General features: G+C 38.0%; 1 protein-coding gene across 9 annotated transcripts in view; it reads left to right on the top strand.

Moving 5' to 3' along the window:
* The window catches only part of LOC121314771 (FH1/FH2 domain-containing protein 3-like), a 263,850-nt gene that overhangs the window by 239,407 nt on the left and 2,917 nt on the right, over window positions 1-21,526 (top strand). For 7 of the 9 annotated variants that reach the window (XM_041248428.1, XM_041248435.1, XM_041248434.1 and 4 more), the window contains 9 exons: window positions 4,641-4,799; window positions 5,778-5,960; window positions 6,595-6,714; window positions 8,062-8,223; window positions 13,089-13,279; window positions 13,640-13,832; window positions 15,910-15,933; window positions 18,290-18,467; window positions 21,118-21,279. In XM_041248428.1, the coding sequence (XP_041104362.1) occupies window positions 4,641-4,799; window positions 5,778-5,960; window positions 6,595-6,714; window positions 8,062-8,223; window positions 13,089-13,279; window positions 13,640-13,832; window positions 15,910-15,933; window positions 18,290-18,467; window positions 21,118-21,279 (1,372 nt within the window). The remainder of the gene's footprint in view (window positions 1-4,640; window positions 4,800-5,777; window positions 5,961-6,594; window positions 6,715-8,061; window positions 8,224-13,088; window positions 13,280-13,639; window positions 13,833-15,909; window positions 15,934-18,289; window positions 18,468-21,117; window positions 21,280-21,526) is intronic. The other 2 variants (XM_041248429.1, XM_041248437.1) reach the window with 1 other exon arrangement.

Genomic DNA, 21,526 nt, shown 5'->3' with positions numbered 1-21,526 from the left:
AGTGCAGTAGAGCGGGCATTTTGAAAACAGCTTTTAAACAGACTTTAAAGGTATTAGTGTAAACAGTTGTCCCGATGTTAACAATAAAAAGGAAAATTACAGTTATCATTATTTAAAAAGTTATAGCAACACGTGGGGATGTATAAAACTGTATCTTTTGGAAGATTGGGTTGTGAAACGAGTTGTACTTACAAACATCAAAGAAACATTGGGTGTATTATTTCTAGCCTTCTAGAAAAATAGCAAATGATTTGCTGACAGTAAGGCAAATTTTAAGTTCATTTCAACTGCTTGCAGCTCGGTTCTTGTAAAATTGCATTCCCATATGAATGTAGTTAGCAAAGTTTTCTTGTAAAAATAGTTAGCTAGTCTTTATTTACTTTGTTTTTTTGTGACAAAGCATGTTGGCAGAATATTGGCATAAGCTGGCCTTCTATTGCCCTGGACATTCAACTGAGGGGGCCCATGTAGATAAGTTGAATGAGTTATACTGTACATCTGTGCCTGAGTATAAAAAAATCCCAAAATGATTTTTGAAAAACACCATTTAAAGTTTGCAGGAGTGTGGTGCCTGCAGTCTGAATGCCATGGGGGAAGTTCATAAACCTTCTACTGTAGTGTGGCATTCGCACCAATAGCATTGTAAGAGAAAAAAAAAGAAAAAAAATGCACCTGTTAATGTCTCCAAATGAGAAATGAACAATTTCACAAGGTCTAATTTGATTTTGATTTCTACTTGTTTACTGTAATTTCATTGGAAGTTTTTCTCCTTTCATAAAAAAAATTATTCTTTGGTGTAAATGGTTTATTGACCCAAGTATCTTTGCTGCTCTTTATTGAGTGTAAAACATTAATTCACAGCATGTGTGACAGTGTACTATAAGTAGTTAACCAGTTGAGTAATAACTCCTGGAAGAGTTTAAGCAGAATAAAACCATGCAGCCTTTTCAAAACAGGTAATGTTTTATCCATATTGACTCGTTGAAAACAAAGTCCAAACCACATAGCTATAGGGGTGTTTGTTCATTTTTTTCCAACATTTTGTTACACATTTTGTAGCTACAGCTAAAAAGAAACAAATAATTTTAATTAATGTTTGAATCTGCAGTTTTAGGAGATGCATTTACAAGCAACAGACACATAGGATCCAGGAAAGTTTATTTATTTGTTTATTTATTTTATTATTGCCTAGAGACCTAATCAGACAATGAATTAAAAGTGCTTAGGCCAAATGACTGTAGAGCAGCGTTTCTCAGACTTCACGGCACTGAGACTTACCTGTAAATATTACTTTGCGCCCTGTATTACTGAAGAATAGTTATTATTGATAAGTAAAACATGCATTAGATGGCAATATCAACAAAACTAAAATATAGCCATTGTCTATTTTTATAGCCAACAATATAAAAAAAAAAATAATAATACATTTTTTAAAAATTACATTGCTTACCTAAGGGGTGGCGTGAGCTTGCATTGATGAACACAAATGCTGAAACGGGGCTCCATATGGCTCCAGGTAAAGGCGAAGGTCATCTTCAAAGGTGAGGTGGGTCCTGTACTTGTTTTTTAGTAAACTGAGTGCAGAAAAACCTGATTCACAAATGTAGGTAAATGGGAAGAGCATGAGCACTTTCACAGCTGCAGATGATAGCTCTGGGTGTTCTTGTCGCACAGAAATCCAAAAGTTCGCAAGAGTTTGCTGAGAAAATGTAAGCTTCAGCATCTCGTCACAAGAAAAGTCCATCAATATCCTTCTGCTGTAAGTGGCAAATTAGCACTTGCAGTTGCTTCAGTAATAAAGGGATTTCTAATCCACCCCTTTTCATGGGAGTACTCTCAAAACTGTAGCTGAAGGCTTTTCAGGTAGCTGGCTATAACGGATTGTAAGTCTCTCTTTGACAAAGCGCTCTCATTCAAAAAGTTATTTAATAAATAAAATGCGATTTTGTCAGTGAGAGTAAGGACAGATGTATGATCGAGAATATCTGTCAGGTAAGCTAGAAAAGCAAGCCATTTAGCATCTACAGGCTTTACGGTCAGCAGAGAATTGTTGTCTGAAACAAATGATTAAGCACCTTGCCTCGCGACAGCCAGCGAACTTCTGTGTGGTAAAGTAGCTGATGGTGCTCTGCTCCCATCTCATCACACAAAACTCCAAACAGACGAGACTGAATAAAGTTGACAATGCAAATAGCTTCGTCGAGAACTATCATTTCAGAGCATGTTGAATTTTTTTGCAACAAGGGCTTGCCTATGTATCATGCAGTGAGTCCAAATGGCTTGTGGTGCAAGAACCTGCACTCTGGTGACTAACCCGCTGTTTTTTCCTGTCATGGCACCATCACTGCAAATGCCTACACAGCGCTGCCATGCCAAGCCAGCATTGGAGACAAAACCATCCAAATGAGCAAAGAGTTGTTATTCTGTTGCATACTGAGGCAATGGCCAGGAGAACAGAAATTCCTGTTCGAGTTCCCCGTCATCTTCAAATCTAATGAAGGTCAGCATCTGAGCAGCACCTGACACATCAGTTGTTTCATCCAACTGAATAGCAAAATACTTTGCTTTACCTTGACGATCACTTGCTCATGCAGGTCAATAGTCATATTGTGAATATGCCTGGCAACAGTGTCATTAGACAGTGGAAGTGAATTAAGCTGACTGGCAGCACTTCCATCATAATGAAAACCACCTTCTTGCCACACAGTAGAAAAAACATTTCTCCAGTATTGTGGGGTTTTCCAGTTTTGGCTGTCCAATGTGACACAGCAAAAGATGCATGGAGAGCCTTCTCTTTAGCAGCCAACTTGAGTACTTTCGTCTGGCCCCTTAGCTCTGTCAACTTTCACTGAAAGAAATGGATAGGTTTCCCTTGAAGAGAGTGCTGCAACATTTTCGATGGTTTTAAGCCCTCCTTAGACAGCACTTCACCACACACAGTGAACTGTGACCATGGATCCTCTTCAGAACCAAACCAGGTAAAACCGTATTCCAAATATTTTTTATCATTCTTTCAGGTTCTTGGTTTTTTTCTTGCAGTGCCGCTCACTCCCCTTCATTACTACCGTTTCCGAAACTCTTCTTCAGAAAACACTCCATTTTAAAATACTGTAGCAAAATATTATTGCTAGAAAGAACACGGACAGACAGAACATGGACAGATACTGGGGATAGGAAGAGATAGAAAATAAAAGGAGGTATGCACTTTCTTTCCTGTAACTGTTGGTCAGTCTCTCACATCGGTTTTGAGGAATTTTAGCCCATTCCTCCTTACAGAACTGCTTCAACTCGGTGAAATTTGAGGGCTTCTTTGCATGGACAGCTCGCTTCAGGTCCTGCCACAACATTTCGATGGGGTTTAGGTCCAGACTTTGACTAAGCCAAAATGTGTAAGTTCTTCTTCTGCAGCCATTCTTTTGTAGATCTGCTTGTATGTTTAGGATCATTGTCTTGCTGCATGACCCACTTTCAGTTCATCGTCAGCTCACGGACGGATGGCCTGACATTCTCCTCTAGAATCTTCTGATATAATGCAGAATTTATAGTTGTGTCAATGATGGCAAGCCGTCCAGGTCCTGAGGCAGCAAAGCAGCCCAAAACCATCACACTCTCACCACCATGTTTGACGGTTGGGATGAAGTTCTTCTGTTCAAACACAGTGTTTGGTTTTCTATAAACATAACTTTTCTCACTGAGGCCAAAAAGTTCTACGTTTGACTCGTTTGTCCAGAGAACGTTGTTCCAAAAGTCTTGTTGGATCATCTATGTGCTCTTTGGTGAACTTCAGATGGGCAGCAATGTTCTTTTTAGAGAGCAGTGGTTTCCTCCTGGCTATCCTTCCATGAACACCATTCTTGTTCAGTCTTTTTCTGATAGTTGAGTCACGAACATTCACATTAGCCAAGGTGAGAGTGGCCTGCAGATCCTTGGAAGTTACTTTGGGGTTCTTTGTGACTTCTTTGATGATTTTTCGGTTTGTTCTTAGAGAAATTTTGTTAGAATGACCGCTCCTGGGTAGAGTGACTGTGGTCTTGAACTTTCTCCATTTGTAGACTCTGACAGTCTGTCTGTCTGTCTGTCTGACAGTGGATTGGTGGAGCCCCAAATCCTTAGCAATGGTTTTGTAACTCTTTCTAGACTGATTAGTAACTGTTTTTCTGAGGTCCTCAGAGATTTCTTTTGATCGTGGCATGACATGTTTCCACACACCTGTATGGTGAAGACCAAACTCACAAGGTTTCTGATCTTTATGTAGGGTGGGGCCTCCCAAACTCACCCCTGAAGATCTACCTAGTTATTTAAACAACTGATTTTAATTATCCCCTTAATTGCTAAACCAGGGGTTCACTTACTTTTCCAAATACCCTGAATCTTAATTACTCATTGTTTATCTAATTCATACATCATTTTGTTTCAAAAGACATAGAATTGGTTATTATATACCATATTGAATATTTAAGAAAAGATTCAAGAAGGCTATCATGGTAAAACTGTGGAATTTTCATAATTATCATTGGGGTTCACAAACTTTTGTCCGTTGCGTACAAACATTTCCAATGTGGTAACCATTTGTTCTGAATGTTTCTGTGGCCTGTGCCCATACTGACAGCTTCTTCTGGGTTTTCCTTTACCTATTTTAGAAAACCGCTGCTGATGGGAAGCGACAGGAAATCATTGTTCTTGACTCAAAAAGAAGCAATGCCATTAACATCGGTATGACAGTATTACCCCCTCCAAGGACAATCAAGACCGCTATTCTCAACTTCGATGAATATGCCTTAAATAAAGAAGGGATTGAGGTATGTTTTGAAAATGATAAATTTTATTTTAGTATTTAACCCAGGTGCTGGGTTTTAGATTTCCCTTGATCATGACTGTACAGGTAATGGCTCTCAAACAGCGTTGTAACGCCTACTGCCTAGTTCCCCAACAGCTACAGCCTCAGCATCTATAGCAACAACTGCAACTTGATTGCGTTTAACTGTGAAAAACATTGTGAAGTCTTACTACGATTATAGATTAATTCCACTGCTACTGCAGCGCTGATGTCTTATAACAACACTGTAATGTAAATTATTTTAATTATCTCTAAAAGCACAAGGAAAAAAAAATATATAATTATATATATATATATATTATATATATATCTATATATATATATATTATATATTATAGATATCTTATATATAAACTACACACAGTAGTTTTTTTGTTTTGTGACTTGTTTGACAATTAACATGTAACAGACCTAGTGTGTGAGATATGTATTCAACTTTAATATTTGTATGCAAAACTGAAAATAAAAATGTGTTCTTTGGCACCGAATATTTTTTATCAAAAGAAGGCAAATTCAATGATGTCACAGAGAAATAAAATATTTAATTTAAATCCTAACTTTCTGTTTTCTGCCAAACACCAAAAATGCATGAATCTGATTTTAGTTTATTGTGTATTTTACAGTTTATCGGTATTATGTTGCCCTGTTTTTTATATTTTCCATTTGAAGTTTCTAAACTTGATCACTTGATTTCTTATGTATCATAGAAGGTCAGTGAAACATTTTGGTTTAATCGCACAGTAAGTCTTGACCAGGGCAAGTTTCAATTATTAACTCTCCTCCACATACATAAAACATCTCCAGGTCAGGTACTATTGTTTCTCCTGAATTTACAGAATTGGCTTCCAGTATTTTTTTCAAATAAATAAGGAAAATACAAAAAAATAATAATTATTCATAATAATTTTGTCAACTTAGCAAATTCTCTGAACATTTTCAGAAAATTTTAACCATGATCCCAACGGTGGAGGAGAAACAGAAGATCCAGGAAGCCCAGCTGGCCAGCCCTGACATTCCCCTGGGCAGCGCGGAACAATTCTTGCTCACACTATCCTCCATCAGTGAGCTCTCTGCCAGGCTCCAGCTCTGGGCTTTCAAAATGGACTACGAATTAACAGAGAAGGTGACTGTAGCTCTGAATCATTTAACTTCCACTCGATTTCAAAAAATACACAAAACATTTTTTTTTAATATAAAGTAATGCTGTTTTTTTTTTGTTTGGTTGTTTTTTTAACTGTATAGGAAGTAATTTACCTGAACTAGTAATCATGTAATTCTTGGCTGGATATCAGCCTGGACTTGAATGATTAGACCTTTAAAATAAAGTTGAAACATTCCACCAAATCATTAATGAAAATTAATTGTAGAAAAATGGTAAGTTTATTGTACTGAAATAAAGCATCATCTAAGTAGCCTTTGAAGAGCACCCGATGGCACTTTACCATCAGAACACACTGGTACACTTTCTTCTACGAACTGTAAAGCTTAGGGAACACAAAGCCACTTTGTGGCTTGGAACATGTGTTCAGGAGGCTAGGTTTTAGGCCACTGTATGTCACACCAGGGAAGACTTGGGGTTTGATACAGCAAAATTGCCATAAACTACGTCTCCCGGTCTCCTGGAATTAGGTTTCAAGTCACTGTTCTTGAAAAAGTGTCTCTGTGCTCCCTCAACTTTAGACTTGCATCTGGAAAGATAACTTAATATGGGACCTATATGTATCATATAAATAATGTCATCTTTATTCCATCTCCAGGAAGTAGCTGAGCCACTCCAAGACTTAAAAGAAGGGATGGACCAGCTAGAAAATAATAAGACACTAAGGCACATCTTATCTACTTTACTTACAATCGGTAACTTTCTAAATGCATCAAATGTAAGTAAAGGTTCTAGTTTCTTATTTTATTTAGTCTTTGTGTGCACATTACCGTTAAATAGAAAAATGTCATCTAAATAAAACTTTAGCTATCATGATATTTTTGACCAACATTCCAGGAAAGTAAAACACAGTGGACAAAAGATTTCTGCTGGAAATAAATTCCAGCTCAGCCATTGGTTTACTCTCCAACCCCGGGCTGGCACAACACGTTCCTGTCCAGATCTAAACTAGTTGGGAGAACTAAAAAAAAAGCTTTGTTTTTTAAATCTGCTCTGAAACATCCTATTTGTTTAATGCATTTAGCAAAGGTAATGTAATGCATGCTTCTAAACTTGCAGGGTAGCTCTGCAATACTTTAATACTGTACTTCTAAAAACTGTTTTGACGTTAGAAAAAAAAATGAAGAAAAGAAAATGGGAATCCACTTTCTTTTGTTCCACGTAACAAACAGCACAATACAAAGTAAAGTGGAAAATGATTTAGTGATAAAGGATAATGGTTTATAATAAATTACCCACTTACAAATTCTTCTGGAAAAAAGATTTTGAAGTTAAAACATTAGCTAACATTTTTCCATATTAGACGTTATTAAACATCAACTAATATGTTTTCCAGATTGTACATATTAAAGCATGGGGATGGAGAAGGGGGAGGGATGCCGCTTCCAAAATCCATCATTTATTTGTTTAGCAGGTTATTGTTTTATACTGTGAAGACCTGTGTGGGTGCTAGACAGCTTCTCAGTACCCATGTTTTTGGAAAAAAATAAGCACAGAGCCCAGCTGCCTTACAGGGACTAAAAGGAATGATGGCTAACTTCCTGCTGCCATAATCTCTAATAGCTCTGTAAAGGCTGAATACAATACTTGAAGCTCCACCACCATGTCATTCTTAGTAGTAATTATCATTAAAATGCAGAAGTCACAGGTACTAAATAATATTCTGATTATTCTTTGATAAACTTTTCAGTATATGTATAAATCCAGTACTACCCTTCAATAAGAATGACTGAGGTGGGGCATGTGTTGCCCCTTTACCCAAACCAGACCCAGTGCTTACTAATCATTGTATATCTTTCCATACTATGCAGAAATGTTTAAATGAAAAATCTGTTCCACAAGTGCAGTGGAACACCAAATATTATTCATTTTGGACACACATCTACTTCTGGTTATGCATTTTCTCATTTAAAAAAAAAAATTATAATTCGTCAGTGGTGACTGCCAGCACTGGTACGAAGAGGCATGTAAACTTCAATCATGTAAAACTTGCTGTACTTCTCAAGTTTATGTTATGCGTTTAAAAAATGTTTATAAACTTGATATGATGTTCTTTGAATTAAAGGCCAAAGGGTTTGAGCTGAGCTACCTAGAGAAAGTTCCAGAGGTGAAGGACACTGTGCACAAGCAGTCTCTCCTGCATCACACCTGCACAATAGTGGTGGAAAAGGTCCCAGACAGCACAGACCTCTACTCAGAGATCGGGGCCATCACCAGGTCAGCCAAGGTATGTCAGAAAAGCACTACGGTACTTCTTGAATTCATTACAGATGTTTGAATAATAATCCTTGCTCTGAAGAGCCAGCTTTCCAGCCTTTGCTAGGGTTATGACATTCCTTTATTAATTTAGCGTGCAAAGATATTTATAGATTTAGGATAGAATGGCAAACATATTTTTTGTTTTTTGTTAAACTTCAGAGCTATTTATAATTACAATGCAGTTCTGCTCAGAGAAGAACAGTTTGGCAGTCTTAAGTTAGACTTCTAGCGCAAGACTAATTACTGCGTTGTGAATCTAGGAATTATTGGTCCAAAGTAAATGAAAAGTGATGAAATGAAAACATGTATTTTGCTTCATTAGTTTTGATTAGCAAATATTAGCTTTTTAAGTACTGTACATTATCAAGCTATATGTTCTGTAGGGTTATAACATGGTTAACTTTAATTCCTATAGTATGCACACTGTGTTGACAGTGAGCTCCTGTTGAGTTACTGGTCTTGCCTCTAGCGAGACCTTTTTTTAGCAGGCAGGACAAAGCATAGAGGATCATAAATAGGCTTAAAGAAAGGTTCTGTAATATCAGCTGGCTTTGAAACGATGGCATGCTGCAAAACAAAAAAAAATTGTAAGAACATGAGACAATCACAGGAAGATTTTTGTACATTGAATGATTTGCATATACACTGAGGGTGATAACAAACCAATGATACCAAACAAAAACAAATAGAACAAACATTATGTAAAAGGTGCTTTTGACACTTTAGAGTAAACAGCATTGTGAATCTCCCCCTAGATTATTATTACTGTTTTATAAGCTTGTCATGAGTGAAAATAACATCTCATAAATAAGTGTTTGGCCTCGATTTCAATTCCAGTAGTGCAGGGGGCAGGCCTGTTAAATCCTTTGAATGTGCGTTGGCCTTTCTGGAATTAAAATCACCCTTTGTTCTTAAAACTCAATAAGTCTGTAGGACACAAGCAGGACTGTCTGAATACAATGTATTGGACAGGCCTTATAAAACTACGACTTGCATGACTGTGGTTGACCCTGTGATTATTGTTTTTTAAAAGTGTAGTAAATCTGTCATGCCGTACACAAGGAATGACTCTAACTTTGATCCTGAATCTGCTTTTTGTTAGGGCTCTGCTTTGAATTAATAATGAAATGTTGTGACACGGACCGCACCAGTTATATTGTTTATTTAGCATTCTGCTAAACTGTTCCTGCTTAACATTGTGTTTAAGTGTGCTGCATGCTCATTTTATTATAAAGAGCTGGTTTGAATGTTTTCAGGGTTTATCTAAAACTATCAGTAGTCAATATTGTGACAGCATTACATGTTGCGGAACCCCTTGGTGTATGCAAAAAAAAAACACGTTTTTGATTTGATATATTTTCTATTTTGCAGCATCTCTAATTGAAGAGTACTTCACATATGTATTGAGGTTTGGTATGGGGCACAAATACAGGTTATATTTAGCCATTACTCGCCTACAGGCAGCTTTCCAGTTAACTGAGACGTTCGTCAGTATGAAGCCTGAAGCTAGGTCGCTGGAATCAGGCAGCTGTAGTGAAGCAGAAAACATTCCGACTAATTCCTTCATTAGTGTTCATTAGAACTGTTTACTATAGCTTTACTTTTGAATTATGAGGTGTGGATGAGGTTCATCAGTTCACCTCACTGCATTTCAGCCCCATCCACAGGCAAGACAAGGTGTGCTTTGTCAAATTCTGTTATGGAGATAATTATATAATACCTGATAAAACATCTAAAACTGTTTCCTTACGTACTGCCTGCCCTGAGAGCTGTTCCCATGACAATAGCAAGGGAACAGGGGACTGAAAAAATAGGGGAAAAATGGTCATAATATACAGCAGTTTAGAAGCCTTCGTGACAGCCACTTAGCTGAGCTCTTGTTATGTCATCCAAGATAAATATAGAGCAAGCACAGACCCTTTATTTCCTAAAAGAGCTCCACAGAAACCCATAAACTGCAATGTAGATTTGTGACTATCAAGATAATGAAACAATAGCAACTTTCATCCTTCTCAGTCTCTTCCTGTATAATTTTTGATAATTTTCTTCTGTGCTTTTATTTCTGTCTTTCTGTCTCCTCTACCCCTCTACTTTTTCCATTCTTCTCTCCCTCTTTCTCGGTCTTTGCTCTCCTTGGCTGTAATCCCATGGCAGGAAGAAAGGATGTCATGTTCCACATCAAAACATACCCTTGTAATAATGTAGAAGTGAATGAACTGCCAGTTCCAAATTACAAATAACACTATGTAACACAATTTTTGTTCCTGGGTAGTAAGTGTTATTTCCTAATTGCTTATGCCTCAAAAGTATAGAAAATGGCTATTATTCCCCATAAACTTTGCTTTTGTGACCAGGACAATGATATTTCAAAATATCACTATTTCCAAAGGGAAAGCGGGAAAATGTGTGTCTTTTCGTTCACATAAAGTCAGAAAAAAACAACACATGAATCCAAATTAACATTGTATTTACAGTATAATCGTAAATCTCGAAAAACTACTCACTTCTAAATCTTTTGTAGTCATTTTTGTATTACTTTAGTATAAATACTTGTTAATTTGGATTCATATGTTGTTTTTTTCTGACTTTATGTGAACGAAAAGACACACATTTGCCCGTTTTCCCATTGGAAATAGTGATATTTTGAAATATCACTGTCCTGGTCACAAAAGCAAAGTTTGTGGTGAATAATAGCCATTTTCTGTACTTTTGAGGCATAAGCAATTAGGAAATAACACTTACTACCCAGGAACAAAAAAAAAAAATGTTACACGGTGTAATACTTACAATCGGATCAGCATGTGGTTGATTGTGGGAGACTTTTTTTTTTTTTTTTTACTCTTTCTGAAAGCCAAAAGGTAAAACACTGGGAATAATTAATTCAGTAATGAGTGGTCAGGTTTTTGTTTGTTAAGATTAGTCCATTACCATCTTTCCTCTTAAGCCAGTCTTTGAACAGCTCCCAGTTAATAGTGGGTCTTTAGTTTGGCTTTACACAGGAGGATAAACAGTGGGGGTCTGTTGAGTCTGCTTTTAGATAAACACAGGGAGCTGAGGCAGTGTCAGAGGCTTGGGAACATCTTCTTCAATAGCATTCCCAGAGCAAGCCTGCCATTTATTTCTAGAACTAAAGTCATAAAACTACCTATATCATGCCCCAAATCCAGTCTGCATTATTTACTGCCCTTTTCTAGCACGAGGCAGGCGTTGTTAGGAGTTAGTCAACTGTTTTCTTACACCCATGTCAGTAAAAAAAAAATAGAAAAAGAAAAGGAAGTATTGGAAGCAAAACGTACATGAAACATATAGTAGATGCAAATTTAAATAGAGATGAAATGAAAAGAAAAACATTTAATATACCAGGTTTTAATAATAATCACAAAGCACTTTACAACATACAAGACTAGGGTATGTAAATTGGGCATCAGTGGCAGAGTCACTTACAATAACATCCCCCCTGAAAGATGGAGCACAAGGTTAAGCGACTTGCTCAGAGTCACACAATGAGGCAGTGGCTGAGCTGGGATTTGAACCATTCACCTTCGGGTTACAAGCTTGTTTCTTTAACCACTGGACCACACATAAATATGTTTTGTAGGCTTAGCTTAGCCCCTAGTTGACTCCACATCACATAATCAACACACAATTCAGTTACACAAAAGCCAACATTTTGAGGCAAAAAAAAAAAAAAAATGTAATAAACATAACTGACAATAGAACAGTCGTCCTGAGAATCTGCTGCAATTTAAGAGCAATCAGAAGATGTGTGTTGCTTTGTCAGAGTAGGCATTCGGATGCTGTGCTATTTGTGTTCCACCTAACAATGAGAATGCATGTTGAAATGCCATTATGGGAAAGACTTGATCTCGCCTTATAACCAGTTCAGCTGTATAAAAGGCTGCCTTTTAACAAGATAGCCCTGTACTGTACTTAGTCAAAGGATCAACAAGTTTAACAAGACTTTGTAGTCAACAGCTGAAGAGTCAGCATTGGAACCAGGTCTTCTCCCCCTTGCCAGGGTTCAGAAAATGCCACAAATGGTATGTCACTTTGTCTGCCACAAGAGTGCGTCAAGGACAACGGAAAAACATTACAGGCAATTTTGAAGTAGCCAGTGTGCTGACAGAATGAGTTAAGAACAATAAACCGTGATTTGACATCAATGTAAAATTTATGAGCCGTTGTTCAGATTTCCGTTTTGTTTTCCATCCAATAATTCAGCACTGTTACAGAGAAACATATACTCTGTCTGACACGGCACACTTCTGCCTGCCATTCCAATGTATTCTGCAAATGTTTTTCAATATTTATAAATGTCAACATTATTTATCGCATCAGGGAAGGGTAAAGTGTTCAAATAGGTTAGTAGGTTACAGTTCAAATATAACTATGTATTAACAAAAATATTTCCTATTGAATTATTTTGAAGTAAGCATACATTATTTCCCATATTGGTGGTATTTTAAATCTGTGCTTATTTGTAATTAATTGATGTGTAAGGGTTTAGTTTGAATTCGTTTTTATTTAAATTGAATTTAATAGTAAATCATGCACTTGTTCATATGTAATTATATTTGAATTACAGACATTAAGATATTTACAGGGCTGTTGAATAGGAATGATAGTTTTATTGAGTATATTTTGTATATGAAACTGGCCACATGGACAGAGTTCACTGTACTGTTCAAACCATTTGGTCTCAGGTAGATTAAGATCCTGCACAAGCCAAGAAAGGTGCGTAAACATGAGAGCAGAGTGATTACTAGAATGCTAAGCATGCAACTGTTCATGGTAATAACTCATCTAATAATGCAATTTTGTCTTGATATACAGGTGGACTTTGAACAGCTTCAGGACAACTTGGGTCAAATGGAGCGGAGGTGCAAAGCATCCTGGGATCACCTGAAGGTCATAGCAAAACATGAAATGAAGCCAGCCCTGAAGCAGAAGATGTCTGAGTTCCTGAAGGACTGTGCAGAAAGGATCATCATTTTAAAGATTGTGCACAGGAGGATAATTAATAGGTAAACACCAAGGAGATGTTGAGCCTGCAATGTTATAGTCATTACCATTTGCCAACTTGTTCAATATTTGTGGAAATGGAATTCACTAAAAGACTAAAAGGGCGTTTCTACATGCCCCACTCAATACCACCATGGTAATCAAATTATGTGAACATTATAAATGTTATTCATTTATTTAAAATGATGTCCACATCCACATGCATCTGTTATCTAACTGCAAGAAATAGCAGTCTGCAAAAAAAAGTCTCAAGTGTGAACCTATGTGTCTCACTACTATAACAAAATTGGGACCCTAGCCAGAACATTAAATGCAAATTAAATAAAAAATGAATTAAAAAGCAATACTGTTTCTTGAACCAGGTTCCATGCATTTCTCTTGTTCATGGGCCATCCTCCCTATGCGATCCGAGAGGTGAACATTAACAAGTTCTGCAAGATTATCAGCGAATTTGCCCTGGAGTACCGCACCACCCGCGAGAGAGTGCTGCAGCAGAAACAGAAACGGGCCAACCACCGGGAGAGGAACAAGACCAGGGGCAAAATGATCACAGATGTAAGTCTCGACTGCGAATTGTTGCCATAATTGTTTCCTGCTGCAGGGGCTTTATCTGTTATTCCGGGCTCTAGATACTTCAGGTCATGGCATTGCTACACAATGCGGTAATAGGATTAGAAGGATGCTACAGCTACTTTTTTCTCCCTTTTACACAAATGAGCCGATGTAGAAATCTGTAAAATACAAGTTCAGATCTCGCAACAGAGCTTAGAAAAGTTTCTAAAGGCAGATACATGTATTTCAGTCTACTCTGTATGGGGCTTCAGACAGATACATTTATAATATTGTAACTCATCTCCAGACCTTTTCTCCATGGAATTATGACCCATGTTGCCAATCTACTGAATTATAGTCTCAATGAATATCAGGGAAACTCAGGTGTCACCTGAGCTACAGTATAAAAAAATAAAATAAAAAAAAGATCAAGAGCAAAACAATGAGGGACTTTTAAGAAAAGGCAAAAGCTGAGTTTTTTCTCCTTAAGGTAATACTGTATTAATAGTGACATTTAGTGAAATAAATACAATGCCTATGCCTTCTGTGACTATTAATAATGGTAATCTTATGGTAATGACTCGAGCTTATAATTATTCAGTATATGGATTTACTGGATTGTTTCCAGTGCTATTTGGCAGTGGTGCTTCCACAAAGGAGGCAAACTGGAAACTGCAAAACATTAATAGAATCAGCAAGTAAACTGTGACCGACAGCTTTTCTGTATTTATCAGATAATGACCACACATGTAGCCAGTTCTCTTAGTAGTTAAAGGACCCTGACTTAGCCTGCTTACTCTGCTTCATATCCATTTCAATAAAAAGTGAAGTTCTCCAGTAAATACCCTTTCAAGATTATTTAAAAGGGGATTCATTTCGAAAAAGGTTAGGTTTCCTCAGGGAAGATGATAATATCCCTACGAGTTCTCTTTGAAATTGATTCCGCAAATTGCATTGAGTTTTCTTCTTTAAAAATTGCTAATAATTATAGCTTATAATTGAAAACAAATGTGGCCTTACGAAGAAAAAAAAAAAAACCTTAGTTCACTTCCTTGACTCCTTCCTGAGTGGGACTGCCAAATCTATCTTGTGCTCTCACTAGAATTTTTACTGAAAAACTTTAATCCTCAGGCCACAAATATATCGCTGATTAGGGCAAAGTATTTTAAGGAGCCCATCAGCATGCGATAATGGGAATCATACCAAACAAACAGAGTCCATTAATAGCTGGTTAGAAATATATTACTTCACTTTGTCCATGGACAGAGCTGGGGGGTTCAGGAAGCAGTAAAGACCAAGGGAGGGAGTTCTTTGGCAGTGGCCATTGGTGTGAAGTCAGCTAAGACCTTTAGTGAGTGAAAGTCATTATCAGCATGCTTGCATCAAAGATCACCATTGCTCACTAGAGATCATCATTGACTTCTTTGGCAGTCTCACAGAAAGAAAAGGAGTAATTAATACACAGGTTTAAAGCATGATACTGGAAATCATGCACAGGGGTGATATGAACCTAATCAAGAGGTTAGCCAAACTAAAGTGCGCAAAACATTACATAACCATCAGAAGCAGATAGAAAAAGATAAACCTTTATTGTGGTATCATTTATTTAGGTACTGTAAATAGCTGATTGATTCAAACTGAGACACACAGTGAGGTTTCCAAATAACTGTGGCTTGTGCCATTTAAGTTATTAAACCTTTTACATATTGAGATTTGTGCCGAATACCGTGTTAAGCTTTCTTAAATCTGATGAATCTCAGATCAAGTTTTCGTTGCTAGGGACGTATTTGGTTTGGCAAAAGCCTTCTTTGAGTTCAGATCACCCTTAATGTAATCACTGTGTACAAATGAAAACATCTGATGTTTGTACAATAGAAAAAATAAACATGTATATCTAATTCAAGATGGTTAGTTGCTCTGAACTGTGCTGAAGTCCACATGCTGGCTTGGTCTGAAGCTTTTCTCATACCATCTCCCCTCTTGCTGTCTTTTCTTTCACTTGCCTCTTGCTCTCATGATTTTCACCACATGCACATCCCGTGCCTCATTCCATTTCCTCTCTGCTTCCTGTCTTCTCTAGACTGACGATGAAGATGATTGCGAGGTAGGGTTGCCATGGGAACTTCTTGTTTTTTCTTCTGCTTGTTTGCAGTGGTAACCATAAACACTTCATGAGGCACCAAATACGCTCACACTTGTTGCTTGCTTGCTTGCTTTCATGCTGGGTGAACAAGTTTATTGCTGTGTTTACTTGGTCTGTCTTTTTGTGCAGAAGTGTGAATCCTTGTCTATGTAATAATAGCTGTTTGTCAGTCCCTTGCCAGTCATTGCTAACCAAAGTCAATGAAAGCATAATATTACGTTAGGTTTTAGTTGTCTGTAATGTACTCACATTTATAATGATTGTATAATCAAGTTATACACGTTTTGCTTTCTTTTAACTAAAGATGATTTATAATAACTGTTTATTTGTACAGCTCATCTAAGCTTGCAAGTTACACTTGCTTACACTGTAAGTTTAATTCAGTATGTTAGATCGACATGATAAATGTGCGGATGGAAAATCCTATATCATTATTAGAATCCCTGCATGTGTGTACAATAAATTACATTTACGCACACCTAAAAGTCATAGGTAGCATGTTTTATTTTAGGGTGCCAATTGATATTAGTTGCCACCTTTAGATTGAAAAGTTGTTAGTGAGTGAGATACGTCTGTACTAGGGAGTAAAGTATAAACTGCACTGAAAAAAAGTAAAAGGTTTAACCTGCCATTCATCTCCAGATGATATCCCACACCCAGTTTGTAGATTCCCTGAGATTCCCCAATTGTGTGCTGCCTAGCAATAATATTATCATTTTCCAAAATGTGGCTGTTTACCCAGAGGCTCTGTAAATAAACACCATGCACTTATTTACCCAGATGATTCTCATTAGGGAGTACTTTAGATGTGGAATTTAATCCTGTCAGGTAGCATTTGAATCACGTCCTAATAATAGCTCTCAGCTATAAACGTGATTCTGAGGGCTGAGAGAAGGATAAGTAACTTTATCAACCACTTGTTCCCCACCAGGGGGAAGTTACGCTTCTCAGAGGTTTTGCAGGTGGGAAAATAATAGATTTATGAGATCGCCAAATCTTAAGGCCAAAAATGTGTCTACTCAGCATGCACTTCCTTTTTTATGTATCCTGCATTTATTTAAATTAACCTATTGACTTGTACATAATGCAAGTCTGTTAAATGTAGTCTCAGTTTCTTGGGATATGTAGATAGAGGCATCGATGATGCAATAATATGTTATTTTTTAGAATGTGACGCCATTGTTATCATATCCTATTATTATGATATGCGCTTATGCCTTGTTCCTCTGGGGCAAGGATAATACCAGCATGTTGCTCATCCAAGCCAGATTCGCTGTGTAAGGGATTTTCCATTCACATTTAATACTAGAAATGGTGGGGTCCTGGAATCACAATGAGACAGATGGATCTGCTGGAAAAATTGTAATGGAATCCATGTCTAAGTGTTTGTAGAAAGAAAACATGTGAAACTGTTCTTAAGTAGCCCAGGTGTAACCCAGGTCCCAGAGGTGCCTTGCTCTGATTTTTAGCAAGAGGGCATTTAATGCTCATAGGGGAGTCACCTCTTAACCTTATGCCTGGATAAATAGCATTATTTCAAATAGCGTTAGCCCAGAAGGCATGTGTATCAGCTTGTGACAGCTTAAATTCTCAGGTAATTTGCCAGTGAAGTTTATGTGACCATACTCAATTGTTTCCAGCTGCAACGGCACATTAACTTTTGTCAGGGTGCAGATCGGCATGTGATCAGGTGAGGAATTTTAATGGAAAATCTGAACCATGAACCCGGTTTAGGACAAGCTGCAGGATTTTCAGGTTCAAGGCTTCAGTGCATAGCTAATGCAAACCAGGAAGAAAAAAAATAAAACTCAAAACATTTACATTAGGCACAGATTTGTATATGTGTGCTTTTCACAAACCTTGTCCTCCTTGTGCTTCTGTGGTGTGCGTCTTTCAGATTTTACCTTCAACTGGTAAAGTGACTGAGGCTTGGTTTGTGTTTAGGTGCTGTGAATGACTGTAATCTTCATGTCTGTTGTTGATCACACAGTGATACACAGTGACATGAGGCTTACTTTCATGTGTTACCAGTCTGTAACTGTTTCAATATGAGAAAAGTTGTGTGATTTATTATAACTCCCCACAGACACACACTATCCTTAGTTGCAAGTGTACTACTTAAATAACAAAAAAGGACTTTTCGGAATCTCCTGGTTAGATTAGTAACATGTCACAGTTCGATCTTTGTTGCATCTTAATGTCTGTTGGTCCGTTAAATGTTTGTACAAGATTAGAATGCATTTTTAGAAGGCATCGTGATGAAACCCATATGGGAATGCCCTGATTAACCTATTTGTTCACTATCTGTTGTTCACAGTCAGGAAAATTCTCCAGTAACACAGCCAGCAGTCTGAGCCAGCCCCAGGGCCTGGAGTACGCAGAGGACGCAGCAGAACATGAGAATATGAAGGCCGTGCTGAAGACCAGCCTGCAGAGTGGGGAGAGCAGCACCTCTGTGGTACCGGGGCTCCGAACCCGAACACGCGCCAACCGAGGTAAAGCATGAACAAGAATGGCACCATACCTGCACAATGGCTCTATAAACTCACGGGGCAATTAAAAAATATATATGTAAAAACTGTAAAACAATGTATCCACTTGAGAAGAGTACTTAAAGGGCACATAAGGACATTTTTATTTTATTGTGTTACATGTTCCAGTGTGTTGCTACAACTGTTTACGTAAGGTGCGTGTATTATCTTAATTTATGTATATTTTTTTACATTTTGACTACTTTGTTAAACTTTTAACCCCACAATTTTCCCTTTCCAGTCCGTCATCCTCCTGCTCACATATGTAACTGAGATGGATTTACCAGTGAGCAGGAGGATCATAGTAAATGTAGTTCTGAGAGGTCCATGCAGGTACATGGGAAGCTATCTTGAGCAGGGAATGCAATTTAAAAGTTTTAAAAAGTGGTCAAAATGTAAAAATAATAAAATAAAAACAGCACACACACCTTACATTAAAAGTTGTAGCAACACATGGGAACATGTAAACACCCTTTTCAGCTACCCTTTTCAGCTGTGTATCTGTAGTTTCATAACATTTTTTAGAAGAATAACATATTTAAATTGTACACTGGGGTTTGAAAATCAGCCTAAGGCTTGTGTCATAACAGTATGTCTTTGGTATGTCATTACATTTTAAATGTCTTGGGTGCTGGGCATGAGATAACCACTGAAGCCGGCAGCGTGTGTCACCCCTTCCCAGTGACCAAGCAACTTAAGTCGGCTGACTTGTGCTGTACTCTCAGGCTGCTTAGGTCCGGCAGAAGTTAAAAATAAAAGTTTTGCTTTTGTGAACTATATTATTATTTTGTAATTGTGGTTTCTTGTGTCTTTTTTTTTTAGTTTTTTTTTTTTTTAGAGAAACTCGAGCACAGTTGTTGGGCTCTCCAGCTCTGCTTTGACCATGATGCACGCTTCGGCTGAAATTGCTTGCAGTCTCTCCCACATCTCGGTACCGCTCCGGTTCATGTAACATACCGACCCTGTGCTAAGGCACCTTACCGATACCAAACAGCCCGGTACTGTTCAGGTTCAAAACTCAGTACCAAACCATACCGACATTACCTTACCATACCGACCTGGCGCTAAGGCAACGAACCAGTACTGAACCGACCCACGGCCATTCCGGTACCACCCGGTTCCATCACGGTACCATACTGCAAAGTCACCGGACCGGTTTCCAACCGCGGTACCATCTATGGTCCAGTACATTACTGTACAATACGTTGCTGCTTGCATCATGCCTGGATTTTATCCCTGTGATTTATGCAAGGCCAGTCTGCCAGTTGAGGATAAGCTCACCAAAGAGGCTCTCACTGATGCAGTTTCTGTGAGATTTGTGTCTGTAGAATTGGAGGCTTTCCAACTACCTCTTTTACAGTCTGACAAGGAACAGCAGCTCCATACGCTCTGCCCTTTGCAGGCACTAGCATATTATGTTGACAAGATGAACAATTTGAGGCAGTCCAAACAGTTTTTTGTCTTTTATGGGGTGAAGTCCCATGGTCAAACCCTGTTTAAACAGAGTCTGTATACATGGATAACAGACACAGTCAGGACTGCCTATGAGCGAGCCAACTTTTCCCCTTCAGAAAAGCTCACTGCCCATTCGTGGGCTTTATTCCAGGGTGCATCTGTCACAGACATTTGCAATGCAATGGTGTGGTCTACTCCCAATACCTTTATGCAGTTCTACAGACTGAATGTCGTGGATCCGCAAAACCCTGTCTTTGGAACTATATTAGGGTTTGGAACTATACCCTGGCTTTAGAGCTCCAGGGTCGACCCTAACAACATAAACATAGAGGCTATTGGTTACTGGGGTTCCATGTGATGCTATGATCTATGCGGGCAGTCCTTATATGCCCTCGGGGGCGGGCATGACTGTGTCACAGTCACTGCGTACAGCTTTGATATATCTATTCAGGTTCAGGGTCTTTAGCAGTTAAACACCCATACAGTAATGGTTACATTTATATTTCATGAAACCAGGGTTATGATGATAACTGAATTTTGTGGGATTCAGACATTTGTATCTGTTTTTATAACAGTTATTAGATTTTATAATATAAAATGCGTCTACATTTTATATCGGCAAGAACTTCCGTATCCCAGGTGAAAAATAGAACTACCGAACTATATGTGGCTCAGTACATCCAATCATTACTGAAAGGACAGAGGCCCCTAGCTCAGACAGACACCATGACATCCTTCATTAATCCTGGTTATAGATATCTCCATTAAGACAATGTTACTGAAAGAGCTCAACTAGAACCACATTCCAGATGGGTCTGAGTCAATCCAGAATTTAATACAATAGTCCTTTTGCTGTAGTCATGCCTCAGGCCAGTCAGTAATACTTTCAAAGTGAAGAGAAGCTGTGGCACACAGCAGACATATTCTAGAAAAGACAGTAAGTTGTTTTGACAGGTGTAGGCAAAGAAGAGCCAGCCCATCATTGCATTACTCCCTCCTGCCCAGCAGGTGTCTCTGTTTTAGTGGTTTCAGTGATAGGAATGTTCAAAAGTGAGACATGTTTGTAATAGAAATAGAAACACTAAATACTATTTTTGTGGTGTCTTATTTATCATGAATGCGTTATTATTATGTATGTATTATTTTTGTTTAATTACAGGCCGAATCGGGTCCTGCAATCCTGTGAACGACGACTCTCCCAACGCTACAGACGACGCAGCGGATGAGATCATGGATCGCATCGTTAAGTCCGCCACACAAGTGCCAAGTCAACGAGCCGTGCCGAGGGAGAGGAAGAGGTCAAGAGCAAACAGGAAGTCATGTAAGTCAGGAAACTTTCACCGCAGATAAAGGTGGACATCAGATATCAACACAAAAGAGGATTTAGGGTGGTGATTTAGGAAGTATTTAAACCATAATTAGAAAATAACCATAACCATCAGACACCTATAGGGTGATTCATTCATTTACTTGTGATTGATTCCATGGAATTTTAGAGCCGTGTGGACTGCAGTACCTGTATGTTTAATTGTCTACAAAAAACTATCCAAGCACTCATTCACATTCTG

The sequence above is a fragment of the Polyodon spathula genome, chromosome 4 (assembly GCF_017654505.1).
Source record: "Polyodon spathula isolate WHYD16114869_AA chromosome 4, ASM1765450v1, whole genome shotgun sequence".
In the NCBI taxonomy this organism is placed as follows: Eukaryota; Metazoa; Chordata; class Actinopteri; order Acipenseriformes; family Polyodontidae; genus Polyodon; species Polyodon spathula.
The sequence above is the reverse complement of the archived record's forward strand: the minus strand, read 5'-3'. Positions and strand labels throughout refer to the sequence as shown.